Source organism: Bombina bombina, chromosome 6, assembly GCF_027579735.1.
Source record: "Bombina bombina isolate aBomBom1 chromosome 6, aBomBom1.pri, whole genome shotgun sequence".
NCBI classification, from domain to species: Eukaryota; Metazoa; Chordata; class Amphibia; order Anura; family Bombinatoridae; genus Bombina; species Bombina bombina.
Genome location: NC_069504.1, coordinates 598,729,990 through 598,753,240, shown reverse-complemented (window position 1 = coordinate 598,753,240; position 23,251 = coordinate 598,729,990). Strand labels below are relative to the sequence as shown.

At 38.1% G+C, this 23,251-nt stretch overlaps 1 protein-coding gene across 1 annotated transcript in view; it reads right to left on the bottom strand.

Moving 5' to 3' along the window:
* Positions 1 to 23,251, bottom strand: part of PCSK6 (proprotein convertase subtilisin/kexin type 6) — a 742,641-nt gene that overhangs the window by 570,665 nt on the left and 148,725 nt on the right. The window contains exon 2 of the mRNA XM_053717589.1: positions 17,638 to 17,742. Within this exon, the coding sequence (XP_053573564.1) occupies positions 17,638 to 17,742 (105 nt within the window). The remainder of the gene's footprint in view (positions 1 to 17,637; positions 17,743 to 23,251) is intronic.

Here is a 23,251-nt window from a genome sequence, read left to right as displayed (position 1 = left end):
GCATTCTATTGTTTGATCACCTCCAGAGAGAAAACGCCTAAGTGATAAGAAGGGCCAAGAGTGTCTTGTGGTTGAAGTGTTTAAGTAATATAATTCTATTGTATCATGTCAAAGGGCTTGTTCCCTCCATGTAATGTACAACAGTCTTTCAACCCCCATCTGGGGGGGGGGGGTGTCAAACCTGTATAAATACTAGGCATCTAGCCTTTAATAAATGTCATTCTGTTTTAAACCTGAAAACTGGCTTGGTTGTGAATTGCTGATTCCCTATGCAGGACGTTGTTCCCTGGTATTAACCCTTGGTACACTGTTGGTACCGTAACAGGTAAGATTGTTCATATAGTCTCCATCTTTAATGATGGGACTCTGAGAAATTTGTTTAGACACTTGAGATCTAAAATGGGTCTGAAAGTTCCCTCTTTTTTTGGGAACCACGAAAAGATTTGAGTAAAACCCCTGCCCCTGTTCCAGTTTTGGAATGGGACAAATTACTCCCATGGTAGAGAGGTCTTTTACACAGCGTAAGAACGCCTCTCTTTTTATCTGGTCTACAGATAATCGTGAAAGATGAAATCTCCCTCTTGGGAGAAAATCCTTGAATTCCAGTTGATACCCGTGGGTCACGATTTCCAGTGCCCAAGGGTCCTGAACGTCTCTTGCCTGAGCAAAGAAAGAAAGTCTGCCCCCTACTAGATCCGGTCCCGGATCGGGGGGTTGCCCCTTCATGCTGTCTTTGTAGCAGCAGCGGGCTTCTTGGATTGTTTACCTTTATTCCAAGCCTGGTTGGGTCTCCAGACTGACTTGGATTGGGCAAAATTCCCTTCCTGCTTTGTGGAGGAAGAGAAAGCAGAGGGTCCTCCTTTAAAGTTTCAAAAGGAACGAAAATTATTTTGTTTACCCCTCATCTATACAGACTTATCCTGAGGTAGGGCATGACCTTTACCTCCAGTAATGTCAAAAATGATTTCCTTCGATTCTGGCCCGAATAGGGTTTTACCTTTAAAAGGAATAGCTAGCAGCTTAGAATTTGACGACACATCAGCAGACCAAGATTTGAGCCATAGTGCTCTACGTGCTAGAATGGCAAATCCTGCATTTTTCGCCGCTAGTTTAGCAATTTGAAAAGCGGCATCAGTAATAAAAGAATTAGGTAGCTTGAGAGCCTTAATTCTATCTAGGATGTCATCTAAGGGAGTCTCAGCCTTCAGAGACTCTTCTAGAGCCTCAAACCAAAAGGCTGCTGCGGTAAATACTGGAACAATGCAAGCTGTAGGTTATAAAAGGAAACCCTGATGAATAAATAATTTCTTTAGAAGACCCTCTAACTTTTTATCCATAGGGTCTTTGAAAGCACAACTGTCCTCAATAGGTATAGTTGTATGCTTAGCCAGAGTAGAAATAGCTCCCTCCACCTTAGGGACCTTTTGCCAAGAGTCCCGAATGGCGTCTGATATAGGAAACATTTTCTTAAAATTAGGAGGGTGAGAGAACGGTATACCTGGTCTATCCCATTCCCTTTTAACAATTTCCGAAATTCTCTTAGGAACTGGAAAAACATCAGTGTATGTAGGCACCTCTAGATATTTGTCCATCTTACACAATTTCTCTGGTGGTATCACAATAGTATCACAATCATCCAGAGTCGCTAAAACCTCCCGAAGTAACAGACGGAGGTGTTCAAGCTTAAATTTAAAGGACATTATGTCCGAATCTGTCTGAGATAACATTTCCTGAATCTGAAAGTTCTCCCTCAGACAGCAATTCCCTGACCCCCAACTCAGAGCACTGTGAGGGTACATCGGAAATAGCGAATAAAGCATCAGAGGATTCAGTATTCTCCAGACTGACTTAGATTGGGTAAAATTCCCTTCCTGCTTTGTGGAGGAAGAGTAAGTAGAAGGTCCTCCCTTAAAATTCTGAAAGGATAAGTCTGTTAAGATGAGGGGTAAACAGAATAATTTTCATTCCTGAGGTAGGGCATGGCCTTTACCTCCTGTAATGTCAGAAATGACATTTAAAGGGAATAGCTAAAAGCTTATGTTTTGATGACACATCAGCAGACCAAGATTTGAGCCACAACGCTCTACGCGCTAAAATAGCAAAACCTGCATTTTTAGCCGCTAATTTAGCAATTTGAAAAGCGGCATCAGTAATAAAAGAATTAGCTAACTTGAGAGCCTTAATTCTATCCAAATTGTCATCTAACGGAGCTTCAAACCAAAAAGCTGCTGCAGTAGTTACTGGAACAATGCAAGCAGTAGGTTGTAAAAGAAAACCCTGATTAATAAACAAACAATTTCTTTAGGAGACCCTATAATTTTTTATCCATAGGGTCTTTGAAAGCACAACTGTCCTCAATAGGTATAGTTGTACGCTTATCCAGGGTAGATATAGCTCCCTCCACCTTAGAGACCGTTTGCCACAAGTCCCGAATGGTGTCTCATATGGGAAACATTTTCTTAAAAGTAGGAGGGGGAGAAAATGGTATACCTGGTCTATCCCATTCCTTCTTAATAATTTCCGAAATTTGTTTAGGAACCGGAAAAACATCAGTATAAGTAGGCACTTCTAAATATTTGTCCATCTTACACAATTTCTCTAGTGGTATCATAATAGGATCACAATCATCCAGAGTCGCTAAGACCTCCCGAAGCAACAGACGGAGGTTTTCAAGCTTAAATTTAAAGGACATAACGTCCGAATCTGTCTGAGGTAACACATTCCCTGAGTCTGAAATTTTTCCCTCAGACAGCAATTCCCTGACCCCCAACTCAGAACACTGTGAGGGTACTTCAGAAATAGCTAATAAAATATCAGAGGATTCAGTATTTACATTAATACCTGACCTACTGCGTTTACCCTGCAACACTGGTAATTTAGATAATACCTCTGTAAGGGTAGTTGACATAACTGCAGCCATCTCCTGCAGAGTAAAGGAATTAGACGCACTATAAGTACTTGGCGTCGCTTGTGTGGACGTTAAAGCTTGTGACACTTGGGGAGAATTGGATGGCATATCCTGATTCTCTTCAGACTGAGAATCATCCTTAGAAACACCATCTTTACTCAGAATATGCTCTTTACAATGTAAGGCCCTTTCAGTACAAGAGGTACACAATGTAAGAGGGCGTTCCACAATGGCATTTTAACACAAAGAACACTGAGATTCCTCAATGTCAGACATGCTGAACAGACTAGTAAAAACCACCAATAGTCGTTTAAACACTTTATTAAATGCTTTAAACAATTCTTTGAAAATGTGTACGGTGTCTTTAAAAAAAAAAAAAGCAAACAATTTTTTCAAAGTTGCTGTAAACCGTTAATTTACTTCCAAAATTAACCCAATCCTAAATAAAGTTTCTAAAAATTATTGCACCCCAAGTAGTAATGGGGGGGGGGGGGGGGATTAACTTCTAAAATTTATAGCCACATTTATATTAAAGTCAGCAAAAATACCCTCTGCTGTGGCGCCTACCTGCCCCCAGGGTACTTCGAAAAGACTCGACAACAATCCGGAGAGGAAAAACTCTGCTTAAGCTCCACCGGAGCTAATGCCTGCTGCTTTCTAGCCAGAATACAGAGCGCGTCCGAGTGCGCGAAAATAAGCCACGCCCATCAGGACCGATGACCGAGTAGGCCCAAACAACCGCATGGAGGAGCGGTTACGATACAAGCCATGTGGAAATGTTTACCCCTAGTATACAGTACGGTCAAAATGTATAACTACACACCAAACCGCAAAACATATCTTCCAGTGTCTTTTATAACGAGCATTTCAGCACTCTGTCTTTATAAACTCCTTGCCCAAAAAATGTCAACTGAATATAAAATAATGCATAGGTTTCAGTAACACCCCCTTGATGACAGGTCTACTGCTTACCCCTTCCCTAACAGGGAAATAAATTTCAGCTGTTTCTGATATACCAAGTCTCCTCAGAATAAAGGGCTGCACATAGCTCAATGCTGCTTGTAGCATGAACCGGTCTCCACACTGAAGATGTCTCCTGTATTGCCTTCAGATCTGTGGTAACCAACATGGATCTTAGTTACAGCTGCTAAGATCATAAACCTCAGGGCAGATATCTTCTTCCATTTCCTCCTGAGGGAAACAGTACTCACCGGTACCATTTAAAATAAAAAAACTTCTTGATTGAAGATACTAACACTAACACCTCACTTTACCTCTTCCTAGTACAAACACAGGCAAAGAGAATGACTGGGGGTGGAGGGAAGGGAGGAGCTATATATACAGCTCTGCTGTGGTGCTCTTTGCCACTTCCTGTTAGCAGGAGCATAATATCCCACAAGTATGAAATCCGTGGACTCGTCGTATCTTGTAGAAGAAAACTATTCTTGTGTGCGTGTGTTTCGTCCTCAGTCACAAAGGATGAATTAACAAATAAACAGCTGAAATTAATTTATTAAAATGTACACAGAACAAAACGTTACTGCCTCTTTAAATCTTAAAGTAACTCATCTTAGTGTGCTTTTTTTACCATCCTACGTCACAAAGGATGAACAAAAACAGCCGCAATTCTTGTAATAAAATTTACACAGAAAAAAATGTTACTGTCTCTTTAAATTTTAAACGTCTTATTTCTGTTGTGCAGAAACAATCCAATAAGAATGTTAATATTGCTGTAAATAGACATCGCTATGTACATCAAAAAAGCAATGTCTTGTGCAACAATACCAAATGAAATGTGCAAGGAACCGCAGATCACTGCCTGTATGTCATAAAATTATTTTGAACTATTTTATTTTATATATAATAAAAATTAAATTATTTTATATATAATAAAAACTGGCACATAAAAAAACTACAGTTTCTTTAAATGTTAAAATAACATTATCTTTTGTGTGCTTTTGTAGCATCCTATCACAAAGGATGAACTAAACCAAGCAAATGAAATCATAATAAAGATAACAGATTAAAAAAAAAAAAAAAAAACTTTGTTTATTGTGAGTTTTTATCTTAAAATTGCAAACTGACATTTTTTAAATAAATTAGTAAGCAAACATGTTCTGGACCTACTGAACCTCTGTTATAGTGATAACTTGGGCACCTTCAGCACGATAGCTATCAGAAACTTTGTAACACATCTGACACTAATGATGTATTTAGGTCTAGCACTGAGCGCTTCATAGTTGTGTTAAACGCTCTACCCTCCGGTATCATAATTGAGGTAGAGAGCGCAACTAACAAATGCTCGATATAGCTCCGCCCCTCGTGGGCGTGGCAACACTATCTCCCAGCACTCTGAATGTACTGCATCCTGAGATGGAGGAATGAGCCCAAAAAACGGCGGGAAGATAACTCCGCCCATTGTGGGCATCACAGAACTCAATCTCCCGGTCGCCATAAAGATCTATAGATGTGGCACCGGGAGATAAAACTAAGCCTAATGTAAAAAATTGAAGCCGAGATTGCTACCACATGTCAGGTAGCTCAAACGCCACAAAAATCTTAAGCCACTGTTTGTTTAAATGTTAAAGTAACATTATCTTTTGTGCCCAGTGCCTGCCAAAAAAACTGTGCTGTCGTAGGATCCCCTCCCCTATATAAGTCTAGGAGGATAACGTCCTAATACAAGAGATTTCTCTCATCAAGTGCCCCACTTCCTCTGAAGTTCACAGACCCAGAATAAAAAGTTGGCACTTACCTTACACATCTGCCCAACAACAGGGCAGCTCAGCAGGTTTAGGAGGTCCTCTTGCTCCCATAGCCCTGTGGAAAATCATAAGACAAAGTTAATTAAGCTTAGGCTGTCAGGAAAAGGGCAGCATAAGTGTATAGGAGGAACAGTGAGAATTATGTCCCACCAGTTCCTATTGCTTTAAAGCCACCAAAAGCTCTCCTGTAGAGACTGATATGGACTAAGGCTACACCCTAGAACAAAGCAGCACACTCTGGCACTACTTGGAAAAGATTCTTCAATCAAGAGTTGATTATTTTTAAACACCTCACTTTACCTGCTCCTATCACTAACGTAGGCAAAGAGAATGACTGGAGTGGGAGGGAAGGGAGGAGCTATATAACAGCTCTGCTGTGGCACTCTTTGCCTCCTCCTGCTGACCAGGAGGTGTAATCCTACAAGGATGAAATCCGTGGACTCATCGTGTCTTTAAAAAGAAAGAAGTGTGTATATCAAGTTTCATTCTGCCGCCAGTATCGATTGTAAATGAGTTCTAAACATTTTCCCTGTAGATATAGTCACAGCCGCCTCCAGGCATTCCTTTCAGAGCTTTGAAATAAATAAAAATCGCTCCGCTTAACAAGCGGAAGATAATTGAACACCTGAAAACAGCCCAATAGGAATGGCGTCTCTAAAAGAGAGCGCTTTCCTAACAGACTGTGTAGGACCAAGAGAGGCGGCCTACAGACAGACAAGGCAAACAAATGAATTAAGGTATGATTAACCCCTAATGCCCACAGTGTTCTAGATTGAAGCAAATACAATTAAAACTGAGTCCACATAAATGGTTAACCCCCTCCATGCCATGAAGGAGGTTAAACCTTAAATCTCCTGCCCACTGCCATAAATCATCCTTCTAAAGAATTTAGTGTCCCACACTAAGTACAGGGAGTCCTTAACCCCTTCAGTGCCAGCCTCCTAGCCCCAGAAGACAAAAAGGCACTTACCTGCACCTCTAGCTGTCCAGCAGGAGGACAGCTCACATGGTATGAGAGGATGCCACTCCTCAGAGACCTGTGGAAGAAAAAAAACAGTAAACCTACTCTGGTTTTCTGTACCAGGGCAGCAACACATTAGCAAAAATGCAGCGAAGCCCACTTCACAAGTTCCTAACTGTTTAAAAGCCACCACTGCCCTACTGAAGAAGAGACTAACGTGGAGTACGGCTAAACCCAATCTTGAAAAGAAAAATCAGAGCAAACCTACTCTGGCTTTCAAAATAATAAAATCTTGATTGAAGAGTAAATAAATCCAATCTTCTTCAGACACCAAAACTTCACCTCTTTCTTGCACTGAAGGCAAAGAGAATGACTGGGGATTGTGGCAAGGGAAGTGATACTTAACAGCTTTTCTGTGGTGCTCTTTGCCTCCCCCTGCTGGCCAGGAGTGATATTCAAACTAATTGATGATGCTATGGACTCACCATATGTTAGGAAAGAAAGTTGCTTAAAATTGCATGCTCTATCTGAAACGTGAAATACATTTTTTCGCAATGGATAACAAAAGAATGAAGCAAATTATATAATCAAAGTACATTGGAAAGTAATTTAAAACTATATTTTCTACCTGATTTTACTGTGGCCTTTAATCCCACTGCTAACCTGCAAAACAAATCAACCCATACAAAGTTTCAAGAAACTAAATGAATAGAAGATTGTTTGGAGTGGAATAGATCTGCACAAGAAGCTAGGTATGAGGAGGGAGGGGCAAGCACTAACAATGAAAATTAAACCTACAATGGTATTGTTTTGGTTTAAATAAACATTTTAATTGTTATCACTAGGGTTATTGCTTTTCTTTAGTTAAATAAAAAGATTTAAAATATAATTAAAAAGTTAATGATTATTTTCTCCTACCAATAAAGTACAGCTGAAAAGTTGATCAAATATGAATAATTAACATAATAAACTTCAGATATTTATTATAATTATGAAATTATTGGGAGGTTAAAAGACCAGTCAACACATTAGATTTGCATAATCAACAAATGCAAGATAACAAGACAATGCAATAGCACTTAGTCTTAACTTCAAATGAGTAGTAGATTTTTTTATAACAAATTTCAAAGTTATGTATATTTCCACTCCCCTTGTACCATGTGATAGCAATCAGCCAATCACAAATGCATATACGTATAGTCTGTGAATTCTTGCACATGCTCAGTAGGATCTGGTGACTCAAAAATTGTAAATATAAAAGACTGTGCACATTTTTTTTAATGGAAGTAAATTGGAAAGTTGTTTAAAATTACATGCTGTATCTGAATCATGAAAATTTAATTTAACCTGAGTGTCCCTTTAAAGTTCTAACAAAGTTATTCTAAAAATGAAAACATATGTAGAAAACCATGATTTAAATCTAGGTTTACTGACTAGTGATTTAAATTGTGATTAAAATTTATTTGGATATAAATCAAATTCACCCTGACCACAACAAAAAGAAAGAAAATACATTTATCAGGTAAACATAAATGAGGTTATTGATAATCAAAAAATGATAGCTAGACATTAACCTGGCTCCCTGAATTTGTCATGTAACCGATGCCTACATTTCAATAGCGACTACTGGACTACCCAGGTTACAATGGCTTAAGCCATGCAATTTATAGAAGCAGGGAATTATTTTTTTTTATAGGGGTGCTTATTAAATAACCAAACAATGTTAGTAGCCAGAAATAGTATGTATCAGCATCAACCTGGCTTCCTGAACTTGTCAAGTAAGTAATTACACCTACATTTCTATAGTGATTGATGGAATGAACTACCAAATATAATATAATATATTTTAAAGGAATTTTTATGAAATATTTTTATCATAGAATTTTTTTTTATTTAGTAATAGCAATAATTTATTTATAATAACCATTTTATTAACTTTCTTATTTATTTTTCTTATCAGCTTCATGTTTTTAACCTCTCCCTCCTATTTCATCTCAAACTGTATATGGCACAAACAAAAATCTTATCTGTTCCTTCTCATTTCCTACATTCAGTATCTTACAAACTGTGGCTTTCTGAGATCTGTGCGTAGATACTTGACATTCATAAAGTAACAAGCTCAGAGGATGCTTGTGAAAATGTACAGTCCAGGAGCAACGTCTTACTCAGCTTCTACCCAAATCTCCAGAGGTATGGGAGTGTGAGCTTTAGGCCGGCGGTACGCACCACCCTGCAGCTGCTGAGCTTGCTATGACATGCATGGGTACATGACAGATGGCTGAGATCTCTCATTGACTCAGCACAAGCAACGCTGCACCCACTTCACTGAATCATAGTGCAATAAAGGTCATGAAGTACACTAAGAAAAAAGGAAACGGGTGATTAAAGGGCAGCTTATAGCAGTCATCTTGTTTTTCTTTTAGAGGCGGGATCCACTTCCCTGTTTGAAGGAAGTTATCAAGTGTCAGCAGAAGTGTGCTTTTACTTCAACTACAAAATAAGCTGTGGGGAGTAGGGAAAAGCTGTCCCAAGAAGATTTTACTATCTAATTTATTATTATTACTTTATTTTTTTTATTTAATTTTTATTTGAATTTACCTGTGCACATGTTATATGTAAGTACTGCATGCAGGCTTCTAAAAGATAAGCTCAGCAGTGCGTGGAGTGCTTAAAGGGACAGTCTACACCAGAATTTTTATTGTTTTAAAAGATAGATAATCCCTTTATTACCCATTTCCCAGTTTTGCATAACCAACAGTTACAATATACTTTTAACCTCTGATTATCTTGTATCTAAGCCTCTGCAAACTGCCCATTTATTTCAGTTCTTTTGACAGACTTGCAGTTTAGCCAATCAGTGCCTGCTCCCAGATAACTTCACGTGCACAAGCAGTGTTATCTATATGAAACGCATGAACTAACACCCTCTAGTGGTGAAAAACTGATCAAATACATTCTGAAAAGAGGTGGCCTTCAAGGTCTAAGAAATTAGCATATGAACCTCCTAGATTAAGCTTTCAACTAAGAATACCAAGAGAAAAAAGCAAAATTGGTTATAAAAGTAAATTGGAAAATTGTTTAAAATTACATGCTCTATCTGAATCATGAAAGTTTATTTTGGCCTAGACTGTCCCTTTAACTGCCATGCAGCTTGTAGTAGCTGTGACAGAAGCCGGATGGCAGTGCTAAGTTAGGTCTGGTTGTGTAGTGGAAATCGTGGGTCTTGTTGAGTTTTAATAATCAGACGTGGTAGTGAACTTGAAGATGTCGCTTGCTCAGCTGGTAGATTTCTAGTCGAATGTGCAATTCTTATCTAAGGAAACTGAGGTGAGAATGGGGAGCAGTCAGACAGTACAATAGAGCAGTGATTTTTAACCTTTTTTTGCCGTGGCACACCACCATCCCAAAATTTTAAAAAAATCACACATTGTAGCCTAATACAGCATATATATACATACACACAAACACACACATACTGTATGTATTGTGCTGTTTTGCCATGCCTCCTACAAACTACCCCTGCACTGGGAGTAAAAAACAAGCAAAGTTTAAAAAATATGTCACACTGTTGTCAGTCTGCCGTGGCACACCTGAGGATCTCTCAAGGCACACTAGTGTGCCACGGCACACTGGTTGAAAAACACTGCAATAGAGACTGCCTGTGAGCCTCTGGGAATTAGAAAATAAGAAGCTTTTGTAGGTGTGTTTAGTCATATGCTGTTATCGGATATACATATTATAGAGCATGCCAGATATACATCGCAATTAATTCTGTCCCTATTTCTTTGATGTAAGCCAGCAGTAGCGGCAATTGTGCCATTATGCATTTGCTGGCAATATCACTATTTCACAACATTCATTAATGAAAGCAATGAATGTGGCAGTCAAAAAGGTTTTGCTTACTATAATTAAGTAAGTAATGGGTGATAGGGGTTGTGCATGGCTGTGTGTGTGTTTGTGTGCACATATACATATAAAATGACTGCTGTAAATAAGGTATATTACACCAAGTTTGTGCAATAGATGCTTGAGCATTACATACACATGTGGTATGACTAATTCATTGAAAGCTTGCAAATAAGACAAACTTTCAATCACATCATTCCATTCAAAAAGCCAAAGATCACAGAATAAATGACTACATACATACACATACAAACAAAAACTTAGTATATGAACTGTCGTGGCAACAACAAACAAAATATTTCTGCTTTCGTCAGACAAACACTTAATTTTATTCTCTCTAGTTGGCAAGAACACATGCCAACATTTAATCACTTGTTAAGTAGTTTGCCCTCAGTCTCTGGCAGGAGAGCAAGTGTGTTACTTTCATTACCTTTTGCTGTGGAAAGCAGATTATATTTCAGTTCACTCAGATGTTGCAGATAAAAAAAAAAAAAAAAGTGCTCTCACAGTGTACTTGAATCTAGCCATGTATTTCCAAGTTTTTCTGTCTTAAGGGTGCACTGGATACATACAGGGGCAGAAACATGGATTTTTTTTCTTTTTAAAGTTAATGTAGCTCTGTTTTGCTTCTAAAGGAACAGAGATTAACTTGCCACTGTAAGTCAGTCCTTAAAGATGTATTTTATACTGCTGGATTTTAATTACTAAAAATATTTTCTTCATTTTGTCTCTCGGTCTCAAAATATTTAACTAAGTAAGCACTCAAAATCACTATACAGTTTTCATAAATACACACTGACCTATAAACAGAGTCAAAACAGGAATAGGTATCCATATAATACATGAGATTATTAGTTTCAGAGTTCAATGTTTTGCCACCGCAACTGAAAAGTAAAGTGAGAACCTCATCCTAATTTTTATCCCTTGTACATATTGGGTAGACCCCTCTTGGGTCCATTGATAGTGCATAATAATTGTGTTGTAACGGTAGTTTAGTACTTAAGTCATAAAAGGACTACATTAAACTCAGCACTACTGTGGCAACCTTATGGGTAAGAAAAGTTATAGAATAGGTGGGATATGAAGGTTAGACCAGAACTAGGTCTATGAAGGGTTAACAAGCATTTGATGTTTTTTACAGAGAAGTTCAATCCCCTGGGGCCCCCCCATTAACCCCATAAGGACACTCTCGGGTGAGCTGAAAAACATTAAGATGGCGGTGCATATTTTCCAAAAGTTATAATAAATACTATATTGGAGCTTATAGAACTAAAAATAAACAGGTTTGGAGACAAGTCCTGCAATGCGCAGATTGAGATTATAATGCAGTGCCGGGTAAACTAATCTCTGGCTATATAACATATTAGGATGGCGTTTATAAAGTACAAAATTTAAATAGCATTTTTAAGTTTCCAACATAGCGCAACTACGCCTAAAAATGAAAACACATTGCTATAATTCCTGTTACTTCACTAACCGTGATATATCTCAACAACTAGGTGATTAAACATTTCAGTCCAGAGAAAGTTATTTATAACAAAGGAAAAATTAGTGTGATAGTATGCCAGCGTGTCTCTATCCTCCAGATTGTGGTTGCCAGCATATTCTCTCTAGTGGTGCAATACTGGCTCTTTGCGTAAGTTTGATAAGTTTGGGCCATTGAGATGTAGGTTCAGAGTGAGTGTTGAAGAACTTATCTTCTGATAAGTCCAGAACCCGCATTGGGGCATGTTTACCAATGTTATGTCAAATGAGCAAGTCCAGCTCCATCCAGTGGTTACCTGAGGTTCTGCTGATCGGTAGAGAGCTTGATCTCTTGATGGTTTTGGCTGCCCAGGAGTTCCCTCCGTATCTCTTCACAGGTGCCAACATCTGTGAGCTCAATCCCTCCTGAATAGGCCTGTCAATCCGATGTTATTATGGGTTGGATTATATGTCAGGCTTTAGAGATTTGATTTTAGTGGCATGTCGATGTGTGACTTTTTTAAATCTCTCCCAGTCAGGGTTCTCATTGCTTGCTTTTTTTAGTGTATCCGTGCCTCCATATGTGCTTGTTGCTTTAGTTTTACTTGGTGTAGGTCCTACGCCTTCAATATATCGACTCCTCAGTAATTCAAATGGCGCTTTATCTAACAGCATTTGCATCATTTTTTTCAAAGTTTTTTTCAAGTTTTTCAAAGTGATGATCGAGACGCTTCTGCAAATTGTATTCCCATGCAGTGGCCATCTTGGCTATATTACTCAGTGTTCCAATGTTAAAATGATCCCCTATTGCTTATTTTGTAAATAGAAGTTGAGACTAAACAGTATGGTATTAAGAGTTAGAAAGAACAGTTTGAGCAGGTCACCTTGGTGTGCTGAAGGGGTAACGTTACCTAGTCACGGACGCCGCCTTAGGCCTTTGACGTCCGATCTAGGGCTTTTAACTTCAAAAATACAGTCAATATCCAGGTTGTTGTTATGCCACTAGACTTTGTGACAATTTAGTGTATTGTTGGGCCGATATTGCTGTCAGAAGTCTCCTGAAATCGGTGGATTGTCTGGAGTTCAATCAGAGCTCTTAGAGTGAGACCATCAGGTGTGGATGGTACAATTTTGTTATTGCCAAACATAAATCTCTGATGGATCCATCTGGCAACCAACAGAGTCTGCCAGGAACTCACTTTGTGCCAACATGGCTGAATTCAATGATCAGCAACTTCAAACCGTGGTCAAGAAATCATGTTCATACATAAAGACTCTTCTACTTTGCTCAGAATACTGAGAGAAATTGATTGGTTGTAAGATTATAATGTCATTGTTACCATGGATGTTGGTAGCTTTTATATGGTTATCCCTCACTGAGTGTTTGCAGGCTGCCAGGACCATGGTAAAATTTATCTGATGCATGTGGGGGGTACCCATTGAGTTCCTGCTGGAGTTGTTAGTCTGGAGAAGAATTACTTCAAATTCAAAGCAGTCATTTTCAACTTGCAGGGACGGCATTGGAATCCAACATGGCTCCCACAGACTCATAACACAGCATGTATAAATTAGCATAATATCATGCACCCAAATTTACATCCTCACATCAAGTTTTATGCCAGATACAATGATAATTTGCCGATTGGCGGGATACAGAGGCTGCACACCAAACAGACCTGATATCTTCAGCAATGCTCTATCCGAATCGCGAAAGAAAAAAATTGGGTTCAGTGTCCCTTTAAGTTATACAACTCTGCCCTCAGTCTGGCCAAAAAAGTACTTCTCCTTTCTTGTGTTTACTCACGCATCTAACCCCAGAAAGCTGTTCTCAACCTTTAACTCCCTTCTGCGTCTGCCTGTACCTCCACCTATTACCAAACTCACTGATCAGATTATTGCTGATCTCTTCAAAAATAAAAAAACATAATTTATGTAAGAATTTACCTGACAAATTAATTTCTTTCATATTGTCAGGAGTCCATGAGCTAGTGACCTATGGGATATACAATCCTACCAGGAGGGGAAAAGTTTCCCAAACCTCAAAATGCCTATAAATACACCCCTCACCACACCCACAATTCAGTTTAACAAATATCCAAGAAGTGGGGTGATAAAGAAAGGAGTAAAAAGCAAAGGAATTTGGAAATAATTGTGCTTTATACAAAAAAATCATAACCACCATAAAAAAAGGGTGGGCCTCATGGACTCTTGCCAATATGAAAGAAATTAATTTATCAGGTAAATTCTTACATAAATTATGTTTTCTTTCATGTAATTGGCAAGAGTCCATGAACTAGTGACGTATGGGATATCAATACCCAAGATGTGGAACTTCACTCAAGAGTCACTAGAGAGGGAGGGATAAAAATAAATAACAGCCATTTTCCGCTGAAAAATTAATCCACAACCCAAAATAAGTTTTTCTCATAATGAAAAGAAAAACTGAACACATCAGCAGAAGAAATAAACTGAAACAGCTGCCTGAAGAACTTTTCTACCAAAAAGACTGCTTCTGAAGAAGCAAATACATCAAAATGGTAGAATTTAGTAAATGTATGCAAAGAGGACCAAGTTGCTGCTTTGCAAATCTGATCAACTGAAGCTTCATTCTTAAAAGCCCACAAAGTGGAGACTGATCTAGTAGAATGAGCTGTAATTCTCTGAGGCAGGGCCTGACCCAACTCCAAATAAGCTTGATGAATCAAAAGCTTTAACCAAGAAGCCAAGGAAATAGCAGAGGCCTTCTGACCTTTGCTAGGACCAGAAAATATAACAAATAGACTAGATGTCTTCCTGAAATCTTAAGTAGCTTCAACATAATATTTCAAAGCTCTCACCACATCCAAAGAATGTAAGGATCTTTCCAACAAATTCTTAGGATTAGGACACAACGAAGGGACGACAACTTCTCTACTAATGTTAGAATTCACAACTTTAGGTAAAAATTTAAATGAAGTCCGCAAAACCACCTTATCCTGATGAAAAATCAGAAAAGGAGATTCACAAGAAAGAGCAGATAGCTCAGAAACTCTTCTAGCAGAAGAGATAGCCAAAAGGAACAACACTTTCCAAGAAAGTAGTTTTATGTCCAAAGAATGCATAGGCTTAAAGGGAGGAGCCTGCAACGCCTTCAAAACCAAATTAAGACTCCAAGGAGGAGAAATAGATTTAAATGATGGGCTTAATACGAACTAAATCCTGTACAAAACAGTGAATATCAGGAAGTTTAGCAATATTTCTGTGAAATAAAACTGAAAGAGCAGAGATTTGTCCCTTCAAGGAACTTGCAGACAAACCCTTATGCAAACCATCCTGAAGAAACTGTAAAATTCTAGGAACTCTAAAAGAATGCCAATAGAATTTATGAAAAGAACACCATGAAATGTAAGTCTTCCAAACTCGATAATAAATCTTTCTAGAAACAGATTTACGAACTTGTAACCTAGTATTAATCACTGAGTCAGAGAAACCTCTATGACTTAGTACTAAGCGTTCAATTTCCATACCTTCAAATTTAATGATTTGAGATCCTGATGGAAAAACTGACCTTGAGACAGTAGGTCCAGCCTTAATGGAAGTGGCCAAGATTGGCAAAAGGATATCCGAACAAGATCCGCATACCAAAACCTGTGTGGCCATGCTGGAGCCACCAGCAACACAAACTATTGTTCCATGACGATTTTGGATATCACTCTCAGAAGAACTAGAGGCGAGAAAATGTAAGCAGAATGATAACACCAAGGAAGTGTCAGCGCATCCACTGCTTCCGCCTGAACATCCCTGGACAGGTATCTGGGAAGTTTCTTTAGTTGAGAGGCCATGAGATCTATCTCTGGAAGACCCCACATCTGAACAATCTGAGAAAACACATATGGAAAAATAGTAAAGTCTGACGGCTGAGATAATCCGCCTCCCAATTGTCTACACCTGGGATATGCACCACAGAGATTAGACAGGAGCTGGAATCCGCCCAAGCAAGTATCCGAGATACTTCTTTCATAGCTTGGGGACTGAGTCCCACCCTGATGATTGACATATGAAACAGTTGTGATATTGTCTGTCTGAAAGCAAATGAATGGTTCTCAAAAAAAAAACCAAAGGTAAGTTTTTAATCAAAATGTCTGCCTTCTAAACTGATGAATGGGAAGTGACCCTGTTTTTAATAGTATTTTTTTTAAAAAACGAGCTTTCATTCATCAAAGTTAACCTTCACTTTAAGTCAGTTGCATATGATGTGACCATTTTACAGTTTAGAATATGGCTAACATTAAAATTCTTACAGTTAAGAAACAAATGCCACATTTGTTGCCTACTGCACTTTAACATGGGCTGCAACTTAGTCCCAAGTTTAAGAAATGTTGAAGGTACACGCATTGTCCATGTTTTAGATTTGTTAATGCAAGAAGTCAGGTCTTTTTCCCTGTTCTACACAGCTTTATTCCCTGCAGCCAACAGCTGCATCTGTTGAGCAGTGCCTCCATGTTCCCAATCTGTGCAGCCCCTGATTGGCTGCACAGAACATAATATGCAACACGAAAGGGGCAGGTTTAGGAGGCGCAGCAAAGAAATTATAAAATGTAAAGCAAGCACATAAAAAAAAGAAAAGAAAAGCTTTTTACATTGATAGGAAGTGGCACAAATTAACATAACATTCTTAAAGGGACATAATACCCAAGTGTTAAAAAATATAAACTGAACATCTTATCAAGGAAGATATTTTACTTCAACATTTCCACAGTAGCCACATCACCATAGTAAAAAGGTTCTTTAAGCATCTGATCGATGCTTGTCCAGGGAATTGCAAAGGGGCAAGGAGTGTGCATCTGGCATGTGCATACATAGTCGCTTTATTCCCCTTTACCTTTAAAGTTAACTACGAAATCTTATGATTTTTCAGTGAAATCCCATGAGATCACATTAAAGCACTGATGTTATTGGCAAATGTTTCACCATTCAAGAGACAGTACAAAGTAACTCTTGATCACAAAGCACTTTGGTGTGCTGAATTTTTTTTTTTTTTTTTTAAGGTAAAATATCTTACTCTTTACATAGAAAAGTTCAGGTGATCTCTTCTTGTCAGCCATTCACAGTTATGCTGCATCACTTTCAAGTGATCTGACATATGGATATTATATCCCTTTAATTATTCACAGTAAAACAACCCTGCAGTATATACTTTATTTTGCCCCCTTTCCTGTTATTTAAGTCTGGAACAATGGAGATTGTGTTAACAAAATGACAGAGGAAAATTCTGTATTCTCCAATCCAGATTGACTCCTCCAAGTAAGGAATAATGAAAGGGATGGTTGAAGTTTGACCACTGTGGGAAAAAAACAAAAACTATTGCAGCAAACAAGGCATTCAGACTCTGCTGATATGTTAATCTATTGGAAGACTGCAGACAAGGACACCCTATTCAGACAGGTAGGTACCATCAGTGACCATCACTAGCTCATTAGTGCTCTAGCAAGTATATATTTAGCAGCTGTTAGTGAATCACAAGAAGCTAGATTAAGATAGAATTTTCTGCTAAGCACAGCTGTAGAAAGTCTCCACATTGACACTGAAGAGGAGTTGGAATCTGCAAAATGAGTTCAGCAGATTATGAACAATTGCATTTTCAACAAATGTACCTTTGGATCCATGATGAGGAAGTTGTGTATCCCACGGCTGCTACGAGTGGATCGCTTTATTGTCTTGCTATGATGAAAGTGGTAGTAATTTTCCAGATTTCCAATCTGTAAACCAAGATAAAAAACAAATGTGAGGGAAAAAAATGTGCTTGTAAAACAGTACTACTTAAAATCTGTAATAAAAAAAAAAAGGGGTTTAATATAAGGCTTTATTGGAGGGCAGTGATCCACTGTAAAAGCAAACAAAAAAAAGTTTTTAATCATAACCAGTATTTTTTAGTCAACACAGCTGGTATTTTCTAAAATGCCATTTTAGATGCATTACCAAGAAAAAAAATTATTGGGAAAGAAAAAGAAAACTACACAATTAAGATCACTAATGTATATCTGACATTAATCCCATTTCCAAAGAAACTTAAACACTTTAAAATGTCAATTACACCAAAATAACTAATAAAAAGCAGATACCCCAAGGCAATCAGGTAATTAACACTTAACTGAAAAAAGTTTTACTGGCAAGTCGCTATTTTTATTGGCATGATCTTTATCACTAGCTGTAAAGCACTTCAAAAACTGTTTAATGTAAAGCTCTGTTCAAATATCTAATTAACACCATAATGCTGTAAATTACAACCATAAGAAAACTATAACTCGGCAAGACATGCAAATAAATAAAATGTGTTGAAGTCATGTAGATCCATCAGGGCAAACTGAAATAAGCACAAACTGTCCAAGTTAACTGTTTTCATCCTGTAATTACACAGTATACACAATTGGAAAACAAAATATAAGGATTTCATCAAACGTCATTTTGGAGTCCTGTTAATCTCTAAACCTGGGTTGGTATACAGAACAAAGTCACAAGTTCCACACTTTGTAACTAGTAGTAGGAAAGGTACTTTGAGTTCCATGGTAAAAATGCTCCCTCTATGGTCTATAATTTACTTATTATTAAGGCTGCTTAGTTCAAAGACTGACAATATTCAGATCTAAACACAGCAAAACCATCACTGGTTAACATTTTTTTGATTTACCAACTTGTGCTTTGTTGAAAATATTCTTTGATCTGGTATATGGTTTGCTATGACTTCTGAGAAACTCTAAAAGAAAATGACGAAGATACCATTAAACAAGCATAAAGTTTCTTATTGGAGATAGCGGAGCAAAAATAAATAAAAAATAATTTAAAAAAATAATCGGTGCTTAAATACTAACATGTTGGGGTTCCCTAATGTAAGGGCCAGGAGGGTAACTAGACTTCACTGGGCCCCATTTCTTCATTGAACTTTCTAATTGACAGCAGTCACATAGTACAACACAAATAGCATCTATGTGACTCATCATTCCACCTTTGTTAGCTCAGCAGAGGAAAATATATATATATATATATATATATATATATATATATATATATATATATATATATATTATATATTCAAGGATTGATACAGCGCCTATATGTCCAATATACTGTTGGGGTATGTAAGGAATATAAAAAATAAAAATAAATAAAATAAATGAAAGTCCAGCTAAAAATTACATATAAAATATATGAACTTTGAAACAATGTTCATATGAGTCCTAAAAATGTATATAGTTCGTAGTGAATCTCCAGATGTAGTTGATATACAGTTATAGATGGTATATAATACCCTTACCAGATATTACCTCAATCGAATGAGGTAAGTATGCCGCACTGGGGGTATATATAGATGATTGGGTTTCCTCCTTGTATCCAGCTGTAGTGCCTCTTATAGTATTCGTTAGCCTCCTGGAGTATGCAGGGATGTGTTTCTGAAGGTTGAATAGATCCCTTACACTTCCTGTGGGTTGGTAGTTGGCCTCTTGGAGTGCTTTTTCTGTCCTGGTATTAACTTTCTCCAGCGTAAGGATACTTTAACAGAGAATCAATACAGCAACCCTTAAAAGTTTTTAAGGGTTGCTGTATTGATTCTCTGTTAAAGTATCCTTACGCTGGAGAAAGTTAATACCAGGACAGAAAAAGCACTCCAAGAGGCCAACTACCAAAAAAGGGTGGGCCTCATGGACTCTTGCTAATATGAAAAAAATTAATTTATCAGGTAAGTTCTTACATAAATTATGTTTTCTTTCATTTAATTAGCAAGAGTCCATGAGCTAGTGACGTATGGGATAATGACTACCCAAGATGTGGATCTTCCATGCAAGAGTCACTAGAGAGGGAGGGATAAAATAAAGACAGCCAATTCCACTGAAAAAAACCACACCCAAAATAAAGTTTAAATCTTATAATGAAAAAAAACTGAAATTATAAGCAGAAGAATCAAACTGAAACAGCTGCCTGAAGTACTTTTCTACCAAAAACTGCTTCAGAAGAAGAACACATCAAAATGGTAGAATTTAGTAAAAGTATGCAAAGAGGACCAAGTTGCTGCTTTGCAAATCTGATAAACCGAAGCTTCATTCCTAAACGCCAAGGAAGTAGAAACTGACCTAGTAGAATGAGCTGTAATCCTTTGAGGCGGAGTTTTACCCGACTCGACATAAGCATGATGAATTAAAGATTTCAACCAAGATGCCAAAGAAATGGCAGAGGCCTTCTGATCTTTCCTAGAACTGGAAAAGATAACAAATAGACTAGAAGTCTTTCGGAAATTCTTAGTAGCTTCAACATAATATTTCAAAGCTCTAACTACATCCAAAGAATGCAATGATCTCTCCTTAGAATTCTTAGGATTAGGACACAATGAAGGAACCACAATTTCTCTACTAATGTTGTTAGAATTCACAACCTTAGGTAAAAATTTAAAAGAAGTTCGCAACACCGCCTTATCCTGATGAAAAATCAGAAAATGAGACACAAGAAAGAGCAGATAATTCAGAAACTCTTCTTAGCAGAAGAGATGGCCAAAAGAAACAAAACTTTCCAAGAAAGTAATTAAATGTCCAGTGAATGCATAGGTTCAAACAGAGGAGCTTGAAGAGCCCCCAGAACCAAATTCAAACTCCAAGGAGGAGAAATTGACTTAATGACAGGTTTTATACGAACCAAAGCTTGTACAAAACAATGAATATCAGGAAGATTAGCAATCTTTCTGTGAAAAAGAACAGAAAGAGCAGAGATTTGTCCTTTCAAGGAACTTGCAGACAAACCTTTATCCAAACCATCCTGAAGAAACTAAAATTCTCGGAATTCTAAAAGAATGCCAGGAAAAATGATGAGAAAGACACCAAGAAATGTAAGTCTTCCAGACTCGATAATATATCTTCCTAGATACAGATTTACGAGCCTGTAACATAGTATTAATCACAGAGTCAGAGAAACCTCTTTGACTAAGAATCAAGCGTTCAATCTCCATACCTTTAAATTTAAGGATTTGAGATCCTGATGGAAAAAAGGACCTTGTGACAGAAGGTCTGGTCTTAACGGAAGAGTCCACGGTTGGCAAGAGGCCATCCGGACAAGATCCGCATACCAAAACCTGTGAGGCCATGCTGGAGCCACCAGCAGAACAAACTAGCATTCCTTCAGAATCTTGGAGATTACTCTTGGAAGAAGAACTAGAGGCGGAAAGATATAGGCAGGATGATACTTCCAAGGAAGTGACAATGCATCCACTGTTTCCGCCTGAGGATCCCTGGATCTGGACAGATACCTGGGAAGTTTCTTGTTTAGATGAGAAGCCATCAGATCTATTTCTGGAAGTCCCCACATTTGAACAATCTGAAGAAATACCTCTGGGTGAAGAGACCATTCGCCCAGATGTAACGTTTGGCGACTGAGATAATCCGCTTCCCAATTGTCTATACCTGGGATATGAGCCGCAGAAATTAGACAGGAGCTGGATTCCGCCCATACCAGTATTCGAGATACTTCTTTCATAGCCAGAGGACTGTGAGTCCCTCCTTGATGATTGATATATGCCACAGTTGTGACATTGTCTGTCTGAAAACAAATGAACGATTCTCTCTTTAGAAGAGGCCATGACTGAAGAGCTCTGAAAATTGTACGGAGTTCCAAAATATTGATTGGTAATCTCACCTCCTGAGATTCCCAAACACCTTGTGCTGTCAGAGACCCCCAAACAGCTCCGCAACCTGTCAGACTTGCATCTGTAGAAATCACAGTCCAGGTCGGAAGAACAAAAGAAGCCCCCTGAACTAAACGATGGTGATCTGTCCACCACGTCAGAGTGTCGTACAATCGGTTTTAAAGATATCAATTGAGATATCTTTGTGTAATCCCTGCACCACTCGTTCAGCATACAGAGCTGAAGAGGTCGCATGTGAAAACGAGCAAAGGGGATCGCGTCCGATGCAGCAGTCATAAGACCTAGAATTTCCATGCATAAGGCTACCGAAGGGAATGATTGAGACTGAAGGTTTCGACAAGCTGAAATCAATTTTAGACGTCTGTCTGTCAGAGACAGAGTCATGGACACTGAATCTATCTGGAAACCTAAAAAGGTTACCCTTGTCTGAGGAATCAATTAACTTTTCGGTAAATTGATCCTCCAACCATGATCTCGAAGAAACAATACAAGTCGATTCGTATGAGATTCTGCTAAATGTGAAGACTGAGCAAGTACCAAGATATCATCCAAATAAGGAAATACCACAATACCCTGTTCTCTGATTACAGATAGAAGGGCACCGAGAACCTTTGTAAAAATCCTTGGAGCTGTTGCTAGGCCAAACGGCAGAGCCACAAACTGGTAATGCTTGTCTAGGAAAGAAAATCTCAGAAACTGAAAGTGATCTGGATGAATCGGAATATGCAGATATGCATCCTGTAAATCTATTGTGGACATATAATGCCCTTGCTGAACAAAAGGCAGGATAGTCCTTATATTTATCATCTTGAATGTTGGTATCCTTACATAACGATTCAATATTTTTAAAACCAGAACTGGTCTGAAGGAATTCTCCTTCTTTGGTACAATAAAGAGATTTGAATAAAACCCCAGTCCCTGTTCCAGAACTGGAACTAGCATAATTACTCCAGCCAACTCTAGATCTGAAACACATTTCAGAAATGCTTGAGCCTTCGCTGGATTTACTGGGACATGGGAAAGAAAAAATCTTTTTGCAGGAGGCCTTATCTTGAAGCCGATTCTCTACCCTTCTGAAACAATGTTCTGAATCCAAAGATTGTGAATTTAATTGATCCAAATTTCTTTGAAAAATCGTAATCTGCCCCCTACCAGCTGGGCTGGAATGAGGGCCGCACCTTCATCTGGACTTTGGAGCTGGCTTTTGTTTTCTAAAAGGCTTGGATTTATTCCAGACTGGAGATGGTTTCCAAACTGATACCGCTCCTGTGGGTGAAGGATCAGGCTTTTGTTCCTTATTGTGATGAAAGGAACAAAAACGATTATTAGACCTAAATTTACCTTTAGATTTTTTATCCTGTGGTAAAAAAGTTCCTTTCCCTCCAGTAACAGTTGAGATAATAGAATCCAACTGTGAACCAAATAATTTATTACCCTGGAAAGAAAGGGAAAGCAAAGTTGACTTAGAAGACATATCAGCATTCCAAGTTTTAAGCCATAAAGCTCTTCTAGCTAAAATGGCTAGAGACATATACCTGACATCAACCCTAATGATATCAAAGATGGCATCACAAATAAAGTTA